Below are 17,160 nucleotides of genomic sequence, written 5' to 3'. Positions count from 1 at the left end.
ATGAACGGAGCGCACGTCCCTTACCTGTCTGTCATATGACGCGAATGAGCTGAAGTACTAGACGTGGACGACTGGCGGAGGTGGGGGGTTCCCATCGACTGCCTGAAACCTGCGCCCCATCATTTACATAATTGCCCCCCCCCCCCCCAGACTCTACGGAGCGCGCGCCCCTGATGGATTGAGGCTGGAATCGCCATTTGGAATTTTGGATGAGGGCACCCCATACGAGTTATCGAGCTGCCCATGTCGCCCATACTGGTCTTTGCATCTCCAGCATGCTGCATTATATTGTAATGAGCCCACACAACTCCGAGAGGCTGGAGTTTTTTTGGAGCCTTAGTTCCGCAACAAACTGTGTCCTTACCTCCAGTTCGTTACCTGGGTTATGGAGGACACCTTCAGAGTGAAGAAAGGAAGCTCTCCATATCTACCGGTTTGTCTCCTGTCACTCACGTTCTGTCCTCTGCTGTCCTGCTTGTTGTCCCCGAACTCCTCACTCCTTCTTTCCTGCCTGTCATCTCCCACGCGGAGTGTCTAACCCTCACATATCAGAAGCCCCTCTCCTTACTTACAGTGCTGCACCTCCGCCCTTTCTGTTCTTTCATAGTCCATCAGCAGCTGCCTGGTCGTTTTTCTCATATCACAGAACGCCGCTATTACGATTTCTGTAAATCAGGCCCCGGTAGTTGTATCACTTAACGAGCTCATAAGATCCTCATTGTTGGAGACCCGAGTGGCTGGACCAGGCCAGGGGTCGCCCACGTAACACCTGACTGCGGCAGATAGAGGGTCATTTCCAGAGGGTGGGACTGGAACGCGTGTCTACCTGGGGGGTTGCCAACCGGGATCCCGAGTTGTTTCGTCGTGTAGTGGTGGCGGCCGGGCGGTGACGCGCTGTACCAGTGCAGGCTCCCCAACTTGACTTGACACTGTTCCGGGCCAGCCCTTGTTGTGTGTTGCACCCCAAGAACGCGCGCGTCAGCTCCTCCTGTGAACTTAGGCAGACGTGGCGTGAAGGTTGAAGGGGTGAGACGCGGTTTTCAAGCTCTCCTTATGACTCTTTATGCTTTTGATTTTACTGGAGCATTTTCGTTTTTTATTTTTAATAAAAGGCTTGGCATTTCATATACGCAGTGCTTTCTTTTCAGGTCTGTGTAGTTATTTTATGCTGTGATTGTTTAGAAAGTCAGCATATATGACTGTTGCTCCCTCCGTGGTGCATTTTAATGGTATAGCCTTCGCTTTCTCTTTGGTTTTCTCTTTTAATATTTAATGTTTTTCACTGTCCTATTTAATTTGGATTGTTATTTCGGTAGGAGTTAGAGAGAAGTCCGTTATCCTATGTGACGCCCCTATCCCTGTTTATTTTTGATTCATACAAGTACTGTATGTCGATATGTTACTGCAGCTTTCGACTCCTAGAGCTCCAAGATGAGAAACCAACCCAGTTTAATCTGTCACTTGATCACTGGACCTTCTTACAAATAGGAAACAGTGCGTGCGGCTGGGTAACCAGACGAGCCTTTTAACCCTTACCGCTGTGCCCGATCCCCACTACTCTTCTCACTGTTCTGAAATGGCCGTACTTCAGTTGATTCGCCTGTCAGACGTCTCAGATTTGTGGATGACACCTCGTTAATTCAATCGAGTCCAGCTGCACTGTGGACAGTTTTGGGCCTCGGACAGATTCAGCGACCCGAGACATTCTGAGGCCCGTAAGATGACGCCCCCATCAGCAGCATCTCTTTTGACTCCACCTACTTTCCACGCCCCCACCCCCCGTTAGTGGTACGCTTTTGTGCTAAACGTACTATTACAGTAATGGTGTCAAACTGAACGTGTGTGCAAAAAATATAGCTTCACCAGGATAAACCGTCCTGCTGATGTCCTGCTGATGTAATAAACGTCTCTTCGTACTTAGGTCCAGGTGTTGTACCTGCCTATCACCAAAGACCTCACATGGACTGTTCACACCACAAAAGTGGCGAAGAAGGCTCAGCAACACAGACGTTTGACAATTAGGATCTCACATCCTTACATCATTCGACTCTGCACCATAGATAGATAGATAGATAGATAGATAGATAGATAGATAGATAGATAGATAGATAGATAGTGTAGTTGGCAGGATTAGATAGACAGATAGATAGATACTTTATTAATCCCAAGGGGAAATTGACTGCATCACTATCTGGTATGGGACCCGCCCTGCCATCAACTGCGAAGCCACACATAGGGTCGTGCATTCTGCCCTAACAAATCACTGGAGGGGACGTTCCCAAACCTACAGGACGTATGTGTCAGGTGGTGTGTAAGGAAGGCCTTGAGCTGATCTCACTGTTACCTTTAGGTAGACGACACCACAGCATCAGACCCCAGGATAAGCAGACTCAGGAATGGCTTCTCCCATCCAGCTGTTAGGATACAATCGAATGCCTTTTATTGTCACTTCTTCACACGGACAATGAGATTAAAAGCAGCTCCTTCAGTGCAGACATATATGTAGAACACAACAAGTAAATAAACAAATGGTGCAAAAAGTTGCAAAGAATTTGCAAAAAAGTTCTGAGACGCTATATACATATGGAAAGAATAATAACTATTGCACTATTGGGTTATTGCACATTATTTAAATATTGCACAATAATGCTGATCATGTGCGGTGAGTAGTGGATGTTGGACCCTGAGAGTATTGATATTGCACAGTTATTATCAGTACCATTTAGATATTGGGTTAGGATGCTGAACTCTGCATTGACCCTGATTGACACCCCGTCCCGTAACACACACATCATTTACGTATTCCATCTTTTTTGTGTTCTAAGTATATATTGGGGCGGCACGGTGGCTCAGTGGGTAGCGCTGCTGCCTCGCAGTAAGGAGACCCGTCTGGGTTCGCTTCCCAGGTGCGTGGAGTTTGCATGTTCTCCCCGTGTTTGAGTGGGTTTGCTCCCCAAAGACAAGCAGGTTAGGTGCATTGGCAATGCTAAATTGTCCCTGGTGTGTGTGTGTGTGTGCCCTGCAGTGGGCTGGCGCCCTGCCCAGTGTTTGTTCCTGCCTTGCGCCCTGTGCTGGCTGGGATTGGCTCCAGCAGACCCCTCTGACCCTGTTGGACAATGGATGGCTGGATAGTGTATATTGTATGGAGTGCCAATGTAAGTTTATTTTCACATATTCATATTCACATGTGCACACTCTGCTGTGTTAATGTTGCTCTACTACCCTGGGCCTCCCACATAAGTTTGTCACTTGCTTGTACATTCATGTTGTGTGATGTGATAATAAAAGTGACTTGATGATTCAGCCTGCGCCCAGTGCTGGCTGGCACAGAAAATCGATGGATGGCTGACATCGTGTTCATGTTTTGTAAGTAAGAGTGGCAGAGTCCGCTCTCCTGTGTGATGCCCCCGATTTCAGACATGAAGTGTCTGATCAGACAACGCAGAAGGCACACAGACAGCAGTCGGCTAGACTTGTGCCGCCCGTGTTATAATAAATGAGCTTTACTACGGTTTACACTGGCAGTGACAAATCTTGAGAATCTCCTGAATGGCACTTTTATTAACAATATGCCTGTTTTCTACACTTTTACTTTAATATTCATGGGAGGATTTGGCTTCCATCTCACCTAAAGAAGGGGCCTGAGTTGCCTCGAATGCTCGCATATTGAAATCTTTTTAGTTAGCCAATTAAAGGGGTCATTCTGCTTGACTTCTCACTTAAATAGAAACATAAACATCTGTCTTTTTATTATTTACATCCTCATAATCACAAGTTTAAGAACCTTTATTGGAGGTTACAGTAAAAGTATGCAAGAAACTTCCAGAACACAATCAGACCTTAGACCCACGACGAGCTCAATGGGGCCGGACTGGGTCTGCTGTTCAGGGTGTAGCGTGTGGCCGGGGCCCTTGCCAGGCCGGGACAGCAGAGCGTTACCCCATGCTAGATGGGTTACAGCGGTGCCTCGGACTCCCGCAGGGCTTCATGGGAGTTGGAGTTTGGTGCAGCCCTTTTGGGATCCGCAGGCGCCACTATATGGGGTGCTGTAATAGGAGCTGTTAAGCCCTTACAGGCAGTTCTTCTCCCACAACTGGAAGTAAATCATCAAGCACCTAGAGCCCTTCCACGGGTCTTATAAAAGGAGCCAGCAGCCACTACTCGGCGAGCCAAAGTCGGGAGGAGGAAGACGAAGATGAAGCTTGACCAGAGGAGTGGAGGAGAAAGGAAGAGAAAAGAGAGAAGGAAGGATTTGTGCTGTGCTTGGGCTGAGACTGTGTTGTGCCTGTGGGAAACGGGGGATGGCGTTTCCCACAAGGTAAAAAAGGGAAAATTAGAGTAGTGTGTGCCTTGAACTTGTGTAGGGTTCAGGTGGCAGCGCCAGCCTGGTGGTACACAAGTGTGAGTCCCTTTTGAAGTCCATTGTGTCGGGAAGTTTGTGAGTTCCATTCCCCATGAAAGCAGGAGGTCAACATGGGATGAGTTACACGTATAAAATAATCGTTTTTAGGCAGAGTATTCCTCGACACTCTGCAAAAGCAGCCGTACCCCTGAGTAGATGATGTTATGGGTGGAGGGGACAGTGGGCATGTTTGATTTTATTGATTTTCATTTGATATACTTTACTAAGCCCCCAAGGGTGAGCTTTAGAGGTCAGAGCACAGCGTCAGCCATCATACAGCACCCCAGAGCAATTTTCAGGTCAAGGGTCTCTCCTGGCAGTAACGGGATTTGAACCCGCAACCTTCTAGATGCCAGCAGAGCCACCAGTCCTTCATGGGCTCCAATCCTGCCGCCCTTCTTCTTGTCAATTAGTTCTCAGATTGTCTACAGTGAGCCCCCTTGTATTCAAACTGGTAGGTGGGTGTGCAGCCCACCTAGCACTCTGACAGTCTGAAAACCTTCCGACTAAGTGAGGACTGAAGGACTGCGCCCATGCAGGTCGCCTCTAGCTCCTTGAGAGTGTCCAGTTTGGCAGGTGCCCCATGATCCTCCTCTTTAATTTGCTGTTGTTTCATTGCAGGATCGAGTTCAGGGTGAAGAAGGAAGGATGGGGAGGAGGAGGGTCCCGTGTGGTGGTGTTCATGAGAGGCCAAGGGGAGGCAGCGCAGCTCAAAATCGGAGGCAAGACGCTGACGGTGACCATCGGTGACGGCCTCCCCAAGACGTCCAGTAAGTGGCTGAGCTCAATGCTGACAAGTTTTTTCCAAGTCAATCCCAGTCCTGCTAGTTAAGATGGAGATGCTGTGCCCACTCAATAATCTTATTTTATTTGATTTCATTGTCAAGTTCAGTTATAGTCCTCACAGGTGGCGCAGTGCTAGTGCTGCTGCTTTGCAGTAAGGAGACTGTGGAAGATTGTGGGTTCGCTTCCCGGTTCCTCCCTGTGTGGATAGCGCTTTGAGTACTGAGAAAAGCGCTATATAAATGTAATGAATTATTATTATACTGTAGTTTGGTTAACAACACTATGCTGAGATGTTCCTGGACTTGAGTTCACTGAACACCTGAGAGGGTCAAAGGTCAGCTCTACTGAGCCCACCAAAAAGCCTTGGGGTCCACCTCACCTGCATTCACCCCAGTGTTAAGCACTGAGCTTGGCTGGGTGACACACAATCGATGACAAGCCACCTTAGGTATATGTAGGGCACTTCAGCAATGTGGATGAATCAAGTGACACAAAGTGGTGGCCTGTAGGCCCTTTGTATTCCACCTTTCTGTTTGTGATCAGACGTGTGGTAATAACGTGTCCCCGTCCACCTGGTGACTTCTCCATGGAGCCCATCAGCACTGGACTGGACACCATTGCACCACCCAGCAGACCTCTCACTCATACAGCAGGCCAGGCCGTCAAGATGTCCTCTCACACAATCGTGGGTGTAGTGACTGGGCATCTCGGGTTTGAACCCCCCTGAAATTCTAACTGACTGATTAAACTCCCAGCGAGGCTCCTTATAGTCTTGGCTATGCTCTGCAAGAAGTGATAGAAAAGGTGGGCCATGAACCTGCGGGAGACTCTGCTGGTCCATCTCACCTAACCTGATAAATGATGTGACTTTGTGTTCTTCTGAACAGAACCAACCAAGAAGGGGGTCCCACAGAGCAGAGGGCACAGGACACAAGCTCCATCTCGGAAGGCTCCGGGCCCACCAACTGGTAAGTGAAAGAAAGGCCGCAGTGACGTCCATCAGACCTCAAAATGTTCAGAAATACTGGCTGGGCTCTGTCCTCGGACACTTGTGGGGGATTTCGAGCCCAGCTGGTTACTTTGATGAGAAACCAAATTTATTCAGCGAGGCCGCGTCCCACCTGAATTCATAGCCACCAGGGAGTTGCAAGTAAATGAAACTCTGATGGTGCCTTACATGAGCAGAGAAGCTGCCAGCCATCTGAGCACCAGCCACAGCTGGAAGGACTGCAGCATTTAAAATGGGAGAGAACAAAACCAATCAGTGCTGCCATGTTTTAAGGTTATAAAATAAAATCGGTGCCTCACTCAATACAGAAAAACAAAAGACTACAAAAAGACAAACGAGGGATGGCATTCATGGGGACGTGCGGTCAGGGGAGGCAAGTCATCATGAAAAGTAAAAAAAACTAATAATGAAAACATAAAATAAATGTGTCCACTGCTCTGTGCTAGAAACGTATTTTCTGTATGATTCCAATAATTGTGGTCATTTTTATAGTCAAAATCACTGAATTGGCACATTTCCTGTTCACATACAATGGAGAGGCGCGAGGTGTGGCAGCAACGAGTCTCACCTCACCTCGGACTGCGCTCTCCTCACACACTCACAGGGTTGATGCGCGTGCCTGTCGCTGTCTCTCTGTGTGTCGCCAATATACGTTATGCAGACACGTTTATTATACACCCTGACTGTTCACAGTCTGACTAATATCTTTAATGAATGTCTGTGACATATTTAGTTTTGCTGATCGGACATAAAACCGCAGTGAGAAGGCACAGGGAGAGGCAGGCAGTACCGTGGCGTCCTGAAGGGGGCGCATGTGAGCCCAACAGGTGCCCGTGTCTGCTGCTGTTCTTCTCCGCAGAGGCGCCGATAAGTCAGCGACATCAGAAAGTCAAGTGCGCTGCGGCGGTTCGTTTATTTTTATTTTTTTGTTCGAACTGACTGTCAAAATGGAAGATTAAGATTTTTAAAACTAAAGGAAAATAAAGAGGGCTTTTACAAGAAGTGACGGAGATTTTCATGGAGAAGGACAGGCGCATGGACTTCAATTATAAATAAAGGGAACAGTTTTCAGTTTTATAAAAAATGGGATCAGACTAAGAGAAAAAAATCCAATATTTAAAAACTAAATTTTGACCTTAAATAAAATATTTTTTTGTTTTCCTTGTTATCCTTTTGTTGAACAGTCTGCATTAAAATTGATTGAAGTATCAGAATTAAAAGCTTTTAAAAACAATTACATATTAAGTTCAGAATTGAAATCCATTTTTTTTTGTACATCACTCTATACTTTCATTTGTATTGAATGAGTTTGAATTGTGGAATCGCAACAGCAAATTAAGAACACATGGAGGGTGAGGAGCAAAGGCGCTCTCTCTGGCCACCAGAAACGTAAGAGGTGCAAAAACGAGGCCAGAAACTAACTAACCTTCTCTGTTCAAGCAGCTTCTTACCAGAATGGAGCGGCTCGCTTCCCCCAGAAGGGCCCCCGAGGCAATGAGCAGACCTATTCATCCCCCCAGAAACAGAACCGGCCTCCAGTGGGGATGTTACCGAAGCAGGGGGCTGCCTCTAAAGCCAGGCATACCCCAGCGGCCTCCAACAACCTGGACTTCCTCAGCGTGCCCGACCAGGGGGTCGCCGGGTAAGGTGCTGCTTTATGTTCGCCAGGGTTGGCGGGTTTAGGTGTGGCAGAGGAACTTTGTGTGAAGAGAAAGATGTGAAAGGCACTATATAATAGGGAGATACAGACAGGAAAGGCACTATATGATAGATAGATAGAAGTGAAAGGCACTATATGATAGATAGATAGATAGATGTGAAAGGCACTATATAATAGATAGATAGAAGTGAAAGGCACTATATGATAGGGAGATACAGTCAGGAAAGGCACTATAAAAAAGATGGATGTGAAAGGCACTATATAATAGGGAGATACAGTCAGGAAAGGCACTATAAAAAAGATGGATGTGAAAGGCACTATATAATTGATAATAATAATAATAATTCTTTGCATTTATATAGCTCTTTTCTCATTACTCAAAGCGCTCAGCAATTGCAGGTTAAGGGCCTTGCTCAAGGGCCCCTATTGCCCCTATTGGCATTTACGGGATTTGAACTGACAACCTTCCGATTGCCAGTGCAGATCCCTAGCCTGATAGATAGATTGAGAGATGTGAAAGGCACTATATGATAGAAAGATAGATAGATGTGAAAGGCACTATATGATAGAAAGATAGATAGATGCGAAAGGCGCTCTATGATAGATAGATAGATAGATAGATAGATAGATAGATAGATAGATGTGAAAGGCACTATATGATAGATAGATAGAAAGATAGATGTGAAAGGCACTATATGATAGATCGATAGATAGATAGATGTGAAAGGCACTATATGATAGATCGATAGAAAGATAGATGTGAAAGGCACTATATGATAGATCGATAGATAGATGTGAAAGGCACTATATGATAGATCAATAGATAGATGTGAAAGGCACTATATGATAGAAAGATAGATAGATGCGAAAGGCAGTATATGATAAATAGATAGATAGATGCGAAAGGCACTATATGATAGAAAGATAGATAGATGTGAAAGGCGCTCTATGATAGACAGATAGATGTGAAAGGTACTATATGATAGAAAGATAGATAGATGTGAAAGGCACTATATGATAGAAAGATAGATGTGAAAGGCACTATATGATAGAAAGATAGATAGATGCGAAAGGCACTATATGATAGAAAGATAGATAGATGCGAAAGGCGCTCTATGATAGATAGATAGATAGATGTGAAAGGTACTATATGAGAGAAAGATAGATGTGAAAGGCACTATATGATAGATCGATAGAAAGATAGATGTGAAAGGCACTATATGATAGATCAATAGATAGATAGATGTGAAAGGCACTATATGATAGATAGATAGATAGATAGATGTGAAAGGCGCTATATGATAGACAGATAACAGATAAAGGACACATCACTGTCAGTTTACAATAAGCCGAGCCACATAAGCGCTCCGGTCATGTCACCGCTAGCCACTCCAGATAAGTCTCGTAGCTAATGAAGCTCAAGGATCACCCCAGCAATTCAGAGGCCATGACTGCCCTGTCACTTTACACACATGAGTCCTGGGGGGCTGCAATGAGGCCCACGTGACACGAGGAGCCCTCTTACAGACTCGCCACTCACTATTTTTAATGTTGTTTGCAGGATGCAGAGGAGGAAGAGCATCAGCCAGCATCGCCCGCCGCCAGCGAGCCAACCCAAGCCACAGCCCCGTGTACAAGGACCTCGGTGCCGGGCGCTCTATCAGTATGTGGGGCAGGACACGGATGAGCTCAGCTTTAACGTCAACGACGTCATCGACATCCTCAATGAAGGTGAGGCTGCTTTGTATCTAGAAAGAAGTCATTAAAAAACAGTTATCTGACAAAAGTGTAACGATAACCACAGCATGTCAGTGTTATTTACTCATTTTCTGCCATTGTGGTTATCATTTATTAATAATTGTTTTGAAATCCCAGTGTACGTTTATTTGTATCGCTATGATGGAGTGAACAGACATGAAAAGAGTGAGAATTCCAGCATTTAAAAGGGAGAAAGTAGGAAAACCCAAAGGAGCTGACAAAGGACACGGCGGTGATTCCAGAAGTGGTGGTGGTGGTCACTGACCTAAGGGGAGGGGCCACAGTGAGGTGGAAGTGAAGCTATGGATCATCTGGTGGGACTTCCTCAAGCCAGAGAACAGCAGCAGAACACCACCTGAGTGTCGTGCTACCTTTTGTGTTGTTGTTTTTAGAGACGTCTTTGGTGATTTTTGTCTTTCCTTCCTTTTCTATTATTTTTGTTTTATGGTCGTGTGTTAGTCTGTTGTTGGCTGAGCCCAAGGGGGCGGGGCCTCATCTTTATAAACCACCTTGAGAGGCCACAGCACCGGGCTGAGTTATTAGCGTCTCGTGCTCTTGTTGTTAATGTCATGACCTGGCTTTTGTTTTTAATTTTTTCACGGCCGTTCGTTGGTCTCGTATTTAATATATCATCAGGGAGATTTAACCCTTAAAGTGCCACACACTTGGAGGTTAGTGCACCCCTGGATGCCAAATTCACCAAGAAAATGTGAAATTTTAATGTAACACATGTTGTTTTTTTATGCAAAGAGCATCACAATTACTGCAACACTGATCATTTTACACACCGCATGTGAATTTTAAAAACTAATTAAAAAACTACTGCAACAATATGTAGAAGGTGCGACTAACGTCATTGATGAAATTCAGTAAATCACCGAGCCTACTGAGCTTGAACTGGCTGCACACAGAGGCCAACGCTGATACTGGTAGGCCAGTCTAGAGCAGAGGCTCAATCCCAGGGACAGTGAGGCTGCAGTGCTGTAGGGGGCGCCAGTGGTCACGAGCTGGCTGCTCCACGAATGTCCGGCATGGACTGATCAGCTCCGGCGTGCTGGCAAATTGCACTGAGAAAAGACTATAGTCAGTTCCAGCAGTTTAAGGGTTAAGACAATAAGGAGTCTATTAGTCACATTTATTTTTATTAGCCACTTTGTTTTGTTATGGGCACCACCATTTTGAGACGCCTTGTCTGTATTGTTGCTAAGTGACTGGGATTGTGCAACTCATGACGTCATCCCAGTGACAGCATAAAGTAGGGTTTGTGTGGTTTGCTGGTGCTAACAAAGTACTGAACTTCCACATTTTTCAAACAGAACTCTACCCGCATTATGCTAAATTTGGCTGTGTCCTGGCACCCCAGTCCCACCCACGCTCACGTTGTATATCTGCACACTCGAAACAAATCACCACAGGACCAGACCAAACCCCCACATTTACATATGCAGCAGGTATGCCAACGTCCTCGACACGTCGAAGGGGACAGAATGGCACCTGGGGTTCCGCTGTTGTTAGCTATTTGCTTTGGTATTGTCTTGGCACTGAGGTGTGAAAGCTGGTATCAGCACCATTTTACTATAACTCCTACACTGGTGTAAAGATGGGCCTTGTGCACCTTCTGGTTGTTTGTGGATTCATTCAAAATGTCTAACATACTTTGTTTGGTGAGACAACAAATGAAAGGAAAACAAAACTGCAGTCAGAGGCATCAACAGGAAAAAGAAACGTCTGGGGGTCTGCGGTCAGTTAGAGATCGTCATAGTCCTGGACACCACGGCCAGCCACTGGTCATTCTACAGTAGAGTCAGGGCTGAGCTTCCCAATCTTACAACAGAATCCTTCCATCTGTCGATTCCAAGGCTCCCAGTACCTCAGGTGTCTTGCCACGGGCCTGGCAGTACAGCACTGGCACCAAATGCTACAGCAGGGTACTGAGAAGAGAAAAGAATAGCGGAGGGTCAGTAAGAGTTCAGAATTACTGAATTACCGATTGTGGTAAATAATCAAGCCTTGACACAACAAAAGAGGTTTGGGTCGGCCTCCCGTATACTCGAGAATTAGCTGCAAATGCAAAGAGGTTCAGAAAATGATCTGCACAGACAAGAGTCCAAAACAGAACTGAACAGGTTAGGAAACATGGCGGAGGTAAAGCTGAAATGCAGGAAGAGGAAGGATCTTGGAACAGGAACTGGACATGAGGCCATTAGGAGATGGGCTCTTCTGTTAGTATGGAAGGGCTCAGAAGAGGGAGGTCGTGTTTGACTAACAGGCTGGAATTCTATGAGGAGGCAACAAAAGGATACGACCAGAGTGGAGCAGATGAGATCATTGATGTGGACTTTCAGAAAGAATTTGATAAGGTGCCACCTGAGAGGGCAAACTAAAAGAAGTGGCAGTTCAGGGTGATGTTTTTAGATGGGTGCAGAATTGGTTCAGACACAGGAACAGAGGGTGATGATGGTGTGAGGAACCTCATCAGAATTGGCTGATGTTCAGAGTGGTGACCAGCAGGGGGCAGTGTGGGGCCGCTGCTTATTTTAATACATATAAATGATTTAGATCCCCGTGTCTGTGTGGGTTTTCTCCCACAGTCCAAAGACATGCAGGTTAGGTGGATTGGCGATTCTACATTGGCCCTAGTGTGTGCTTGGTGTGTGGCTGTGTTTGTGTGTGTCCTGCGGTGGGTTGGCACCCTGCCCGGGATTGGTTCCTGCCTTGTGCCCTGTGTTGGCTGGGATTGGCTCCAGCAGACCCCCGTGACCCTGTGTTCGGATTCAGTGGGTTGGAAAATGGATGGATGATTTAGATAGGAATATAAGTAACAAGCTGGTGAAGTTGGCAGATGATACCAAGATAGGTGGATTAGCAGATAATTTGGAATCCATTATATCATCACAGAAGGACTTGGACAGCAGACAGGCTTGGACAATGACATTTAATGTCAGTAAATGTAAAGAATTACAGATAGGAAGTAAAAATGTGAGGTTTGAATACACAATAGGCGGTCGGAAAATCAAGAGTCCACTTTATGAGAAGGATGTAGGAGTCGTAGTGGACACTAAGCTATCGACTTCCAGACAATGTTCAGAAGCCATGATGGTTATATAGCGCCTTGATGTGTGGAGTACAAGTCCCAGGACGTTCTGCTCCAGCTTTATAACACACTGGTGAGGCCTCATCTGGAGTCCTGGGTGCAGTTTTAGTCTCCATAAAGACAGAACAGCACAAGAGAAGGTCCAGACGAGAGCGACTAGGCGGATTCAGGGGCTACAGGGGATGAGAAATGAGGAAAGATTAAAAGAGTTGAGTCTTAAGGAGACGGAGAGGAGACCTGACTGAAGTCTTTAAAATGATGAAGGGCATTAGTCCGGTGGATTGAGACTGTTATTTTAAAATGAGTTCATCAAGAACACATGGACACAGTTGGAAACTTGTTAAGGGTAAATTTCGCACAAACATTAGGAAGTTTTTCTTTACACAAAGAACGACAGACACTTGGAATAAGCGACCAAGTAGTGTGGTGCACAGTAAGATGTTGGGGACTTTCAAAACTCGACTTGATGTTTTTTTGGAAGAAATAAGTGGAGAGGACTGGCGAGCTTTGTTGGGCTGAATGGCCTGTTCTCGTCCAGAGTGTTCTCATGTTCTGATGTTCTAAAGTGACGTCTTCTGGGGCGGAACAGGAAGTGACATCATGGGAGCCAGGTGGAATTTCTCGCATTTGGTCTGTGGGGAGATAAGAGAAAGGATTAAAGCTCTCTGCCACCCTCTGGTCTGACTGGGAATTACCTTCTTCTGAGCCCTTTAGCTGCCTCCCATGTGCATGTGGGTGACCTCATATTTCTATACAAATGACTCACACACATCGCGTTGTGGCACTTGGTGCCACTGCTGTACATCCAAGCTGTTCTCCTGCCCATGGAAGTGACACCTGAGAAAGCCCTGGGATTACTGGATGGACTGGATGGCCGAGCACAGACTCTAATATAGAATGACCAGCAGCGGGTGGGTGGCTAGTTGGCCGAGGTCTCCGGACTTTCTCTGTGGACCCCCTGGAGGTTTATTGTCTCCAGGGATGCTGCTGACTGACCTTTTGGTTTTTTTGCTCCCCTGTTGTTCTGGTGTCCAACATTGTGGATTCATTGGGAAACGTTTCTGCAGCTTTAGCTAGTGATTGAATGGGCTCAGAGTCTGCATTTTTATGACTAACATTTAGATCTACTGTATGTATTCCTCAAACATCTGTTCGTGGCCATAGTCTCGCAGGGCCAGACGTGACTCTTAAACGAGAATAAAAGTCAGGGAAAAATCTGTTGAAAAGCTCAGCCCACAGGGTCCTTACTACAAACCGTTCCTTCAGTTCATGCATTTTGAACAGCCAGGGTGTCAGGGAGAGAACAAACGATACTAACACACGTAGGCGTTAAAGGGGCACTGCGGCCTGTGGATATGCTGCGTGATACAAGGCTGTCGCTGTATTCTTTGTGTAATTCCAGTTAGACAATAACGTCAACTTCCTTTAGTTATTTGTTTAGACGTGAAGGGAGACACTGGGTGCTGTGCAACCTCATCTGAAGTTATGCTGGTGGTCTCCGTGTCAAGTCAAGTCAGGTTGGGGAGCATGCACCGGTACAGCGTGTTGCTACACCAGCCACATGACGAAACAACTCGGGATCCTGGTTGGCAGGCAGACCCAGTCCCACCCTCCAGAAAAACCCTCTGTCTGCTGTTACGTGGGCGACCCCTTGGCCTGGTCCAGCCACTCGGTCTCCAACAGTGAGAATCGTGCCAGCTGAATCTCCATCTGGGTAATCGCGCCACACGGCCGTAGTGCTGTAACTTGCAGGTCATGAGCCTCATTCGGGACTCCGTGGACAACACAAAGTCAAACCAGTGGGACCCAAAGATTCTCTGGAGAGAAGGAGTCCAGTCTTCATCTCCGGTCACTGGATAGCCTCCATGTCTCACAGGACTCTAATGACTTGGACCTTCATCCTTTTGCAGAGATATTAGGAGTGCCACACACCACCGTGTCTGGTTGAGGTGTTTGGAGGAGTGAAATTGTCATCTCCTGTGGCTCTTCTTGATCAGCTCTCTTAGCGGCAGTCCTTTTGGTGGAATGTGACCCAACTTTTATTTTGCGATTCATACTTTCACGAATGTGGCTGTCAGTTATTTCAGGCTCACGTCGACTCGGACACAATCATAACCGAACGACAGAGAGCACACACAGCACCTGCGACATTTCACGTGCACCATTCTTCCATGGAGGTCTTTGCATGCCAACGTATCCTCTGATGTTACTAAAAGGTCTCGCCATGCGGTGCGCTCTCTTCACACCTGACGCACGGAGCTGTAGACAGTTTCTTGTAATCAGAAGCTTGCGGCCTGTCAGCACCGCCCCTACTTTGAGCTCCGCCTTCACAAGGCTTTGGATTGGCCACTTAGGGAGCCGCCCAATTGTTCCCACCCACTTTTAAGTAGAATTCACTCAGAGCTGCCTCCAGGCTGTAAGACTATTGTGGGCATAACGCTGGCAGAACAATGAAACACCCTGGGCACTCAGGGGGGTCACTCTACCTGAAACTAAAGTGTTGGTGTTGCTTTTTTTTTGTTGTTTTCCAGACCCTTCAGGCTGGTGGCGAGGGAGGTTTCGAGGAAGAGAAGGACTTTTCCCAGGAAACTACGTGGAGAAAATCTGACTTCCTTGGAGGAGAGTTCAGCAGTATCCATGCAGATGGTGCAGGCCGCTGTTAACAATCACTAACTGCATCCTCATCAATGTGCAGCAGTTGTCGTGGACTGGAGGGGAAAATCTGTGCTGCACAAAGCTTAGCCACTGTTAACGGGGGGTGGGGGGATCGTCCATTGTACAAGGTGCGTGCCAACATCGGGCAAAGACAGGAGACTGTTGCAATATGACAAGGGAACTACAAGGACTACTGCACTGTTTCTCTAAATGACCATCCTACACTAGCAAGTCGCTTGACTTGACCAACAAGAAGTGCGACGAGTTGAAGAGAAGTCGCCCTTCTAGCTTCTTGAATAGCAAAAGCAAATGGACTGCGTGAAGCGCTCTGAAAAGAAGAAGAAAATGGGACGACGAAGCACACAAACAAAGATGACGATCCCAGTATCTGTTTTTGTATTTCAATTTCCTTTTCTGTTTTTAACAAGCACTTTCAAAGAAATCAAATCAGTAACCACGTAACTCAACTCCAGGTTTGAACACATAGAAGGCAAAGCCAACACCGACAGCACATGGCAGGACCTCGGATAAGCCATGTCAGCCCAGGTGGTATGGGCTCAAGGGCACAGGACTTCTAGAAACTACGAGCATTTCACTGCAGAAGGCAAAAATATGCCAGCAGAACAAAACAAAGAGATTCTGAAGACACAAATGGATTTCTGTTCTGAACACAAGTGACGCTTGAAGAACTGCATGCTGGGGTGCCCAGTTATTCATGTCACACGTATGAAGACATATGGCACCTGTCATGGCAAGCACAATGTACAGAGCTCCAGATGTGCGACCCTGAGGACTTGTACAGTGTGAAGTGCACACACGCTGCCTGCTGCTTCACCGTCCCTGTTTTCATTTTCAGTATTGACTCGAGTGTGCGATTAAAGGCTTTGGCTGTCGTTCTTCTTTTCCGAACACAATAAAACTTGCTATTGGGCACATTCGTATGGTTTCCATTCAAGAGATTGGGTTGGCATCAGGGTCTGTTAACCTTTGAATTCTGAAAATTCAAGTATGCTCCATAAAGGGCTCGGCTCTTTACATTCACAAAGCCAGCACCAGATTTGAGTTGCAAACCCCTGACGTCCACAGCGCTCCTCCTCATCAGTCACTCAGGGCAGGTCTGAGACCCCCATCAAGACCATCAGGCTCTCCCTTCTGGTTGGTATTTTAACATACTGGGATAAGAAACACTCCTGCTCTTAAACTCCGCTATTTGAAAGGTTAGCCCAGTTAATATTCAGGTAATTGATGTCCCCCAGGGCGGCACGGTGGCGCAGTGGGTAGCGCTACAGCCTCGCAGTTGGGAGATCTGGGGACCTGAGGTTCGCTTCCCAGGTCCTCCCTGCATGGAGTTTGCATGTTCTCCCCGTGTCTGCGTGGGTTTCCTCCCACAGTCCAAAAGACATGCAGGTTAGGTGGATTGGTGAGTCTAAATTGGCCCGAGTGTGTGCTTGGGGTGTGGTGTGTGTGTCCTGCGGTGGGTTGGCACCCTGCCCGGGATTGGTTCCTGCCTTGTGCCCTGTGTTGGCTGGGATTGGCTCCAGCAGACCCCCGTGACCCTGTGTTCGGATTCAGCGGGTTGGAAAATGGATGGATGGATGATGTCCCCCATCTATATCTCTATGTCTAAAATCCAACGTCCATCTGTCCACTTTTCACAAGAGAAGCACTTCACAGATTTAGATTCGTTTTTTCTATAATGTGCGTCATCATTCCGGTTGATTTTGTGACTTCTCTCATCGTGCTAAGAATCATACCGGTAGTTCGCTTGCAGTAGCAACATATTAGCGTGAATCCGA

At 46.7% G+C, this 17,160-nt stretch overlaps 1 protein-coding gene across 1 annotated transcript in view; it reads left to right on the top strand.

The window, feature by feature from the left end:
• The window catches only part of myo1f (myosin IF), an 86,959-nt gene extending 70,660 nt beyond the window's left edge, over positions 1–16,299 (top strand). The window contains exons 24-28 of the mRNA XM_028816661.2: positions 5,024–5,172; positions 6,076–6,156; positions 7,641–7,839; positions 9,419–9,588; positions 15,241–16,299. Of these exons, the coding sequence (XP_028672494.1) occupies positions 5,024–5,172; positions 6,076–6,156; positions 7,641–7,839; positions 9,419–9,588; positions 15,241–15,317 (676 nt within the window). The 3' untranslated portion in view covers positions 15,318–16,299. The remainder of the gene's footprint in view (positions 1–5,023; positions 5,173–6,075; positions 6,157–7,640; positions 7,840–9,418; positions 9,589–15,240) is intronic.
• The last annotated feature ends 861 nt before the right edge of the window (positions 16,300–17,160 follow it).

The sequence above is a fragment of the Erpetoichthys calabaricus genome, chromosome 12 (assembly GCF_900747795.2).
Source record: "Erpetoichthys calabaricus chromosome 12, fErpCal1.3, whole genome shotgun sequence".
Classification (NCBI taxonomy): Eukaryota; Metazoa; Chordata; class Cladistia; order Polypteriformes; family Polypteridae; genus Erpetoichthys; species Erpetoichthys calabaricus.
Note: the sequence above shows the minus strand (reverse complement) of the source record. Positions and strands in the feature narration are given on the sequence as shown.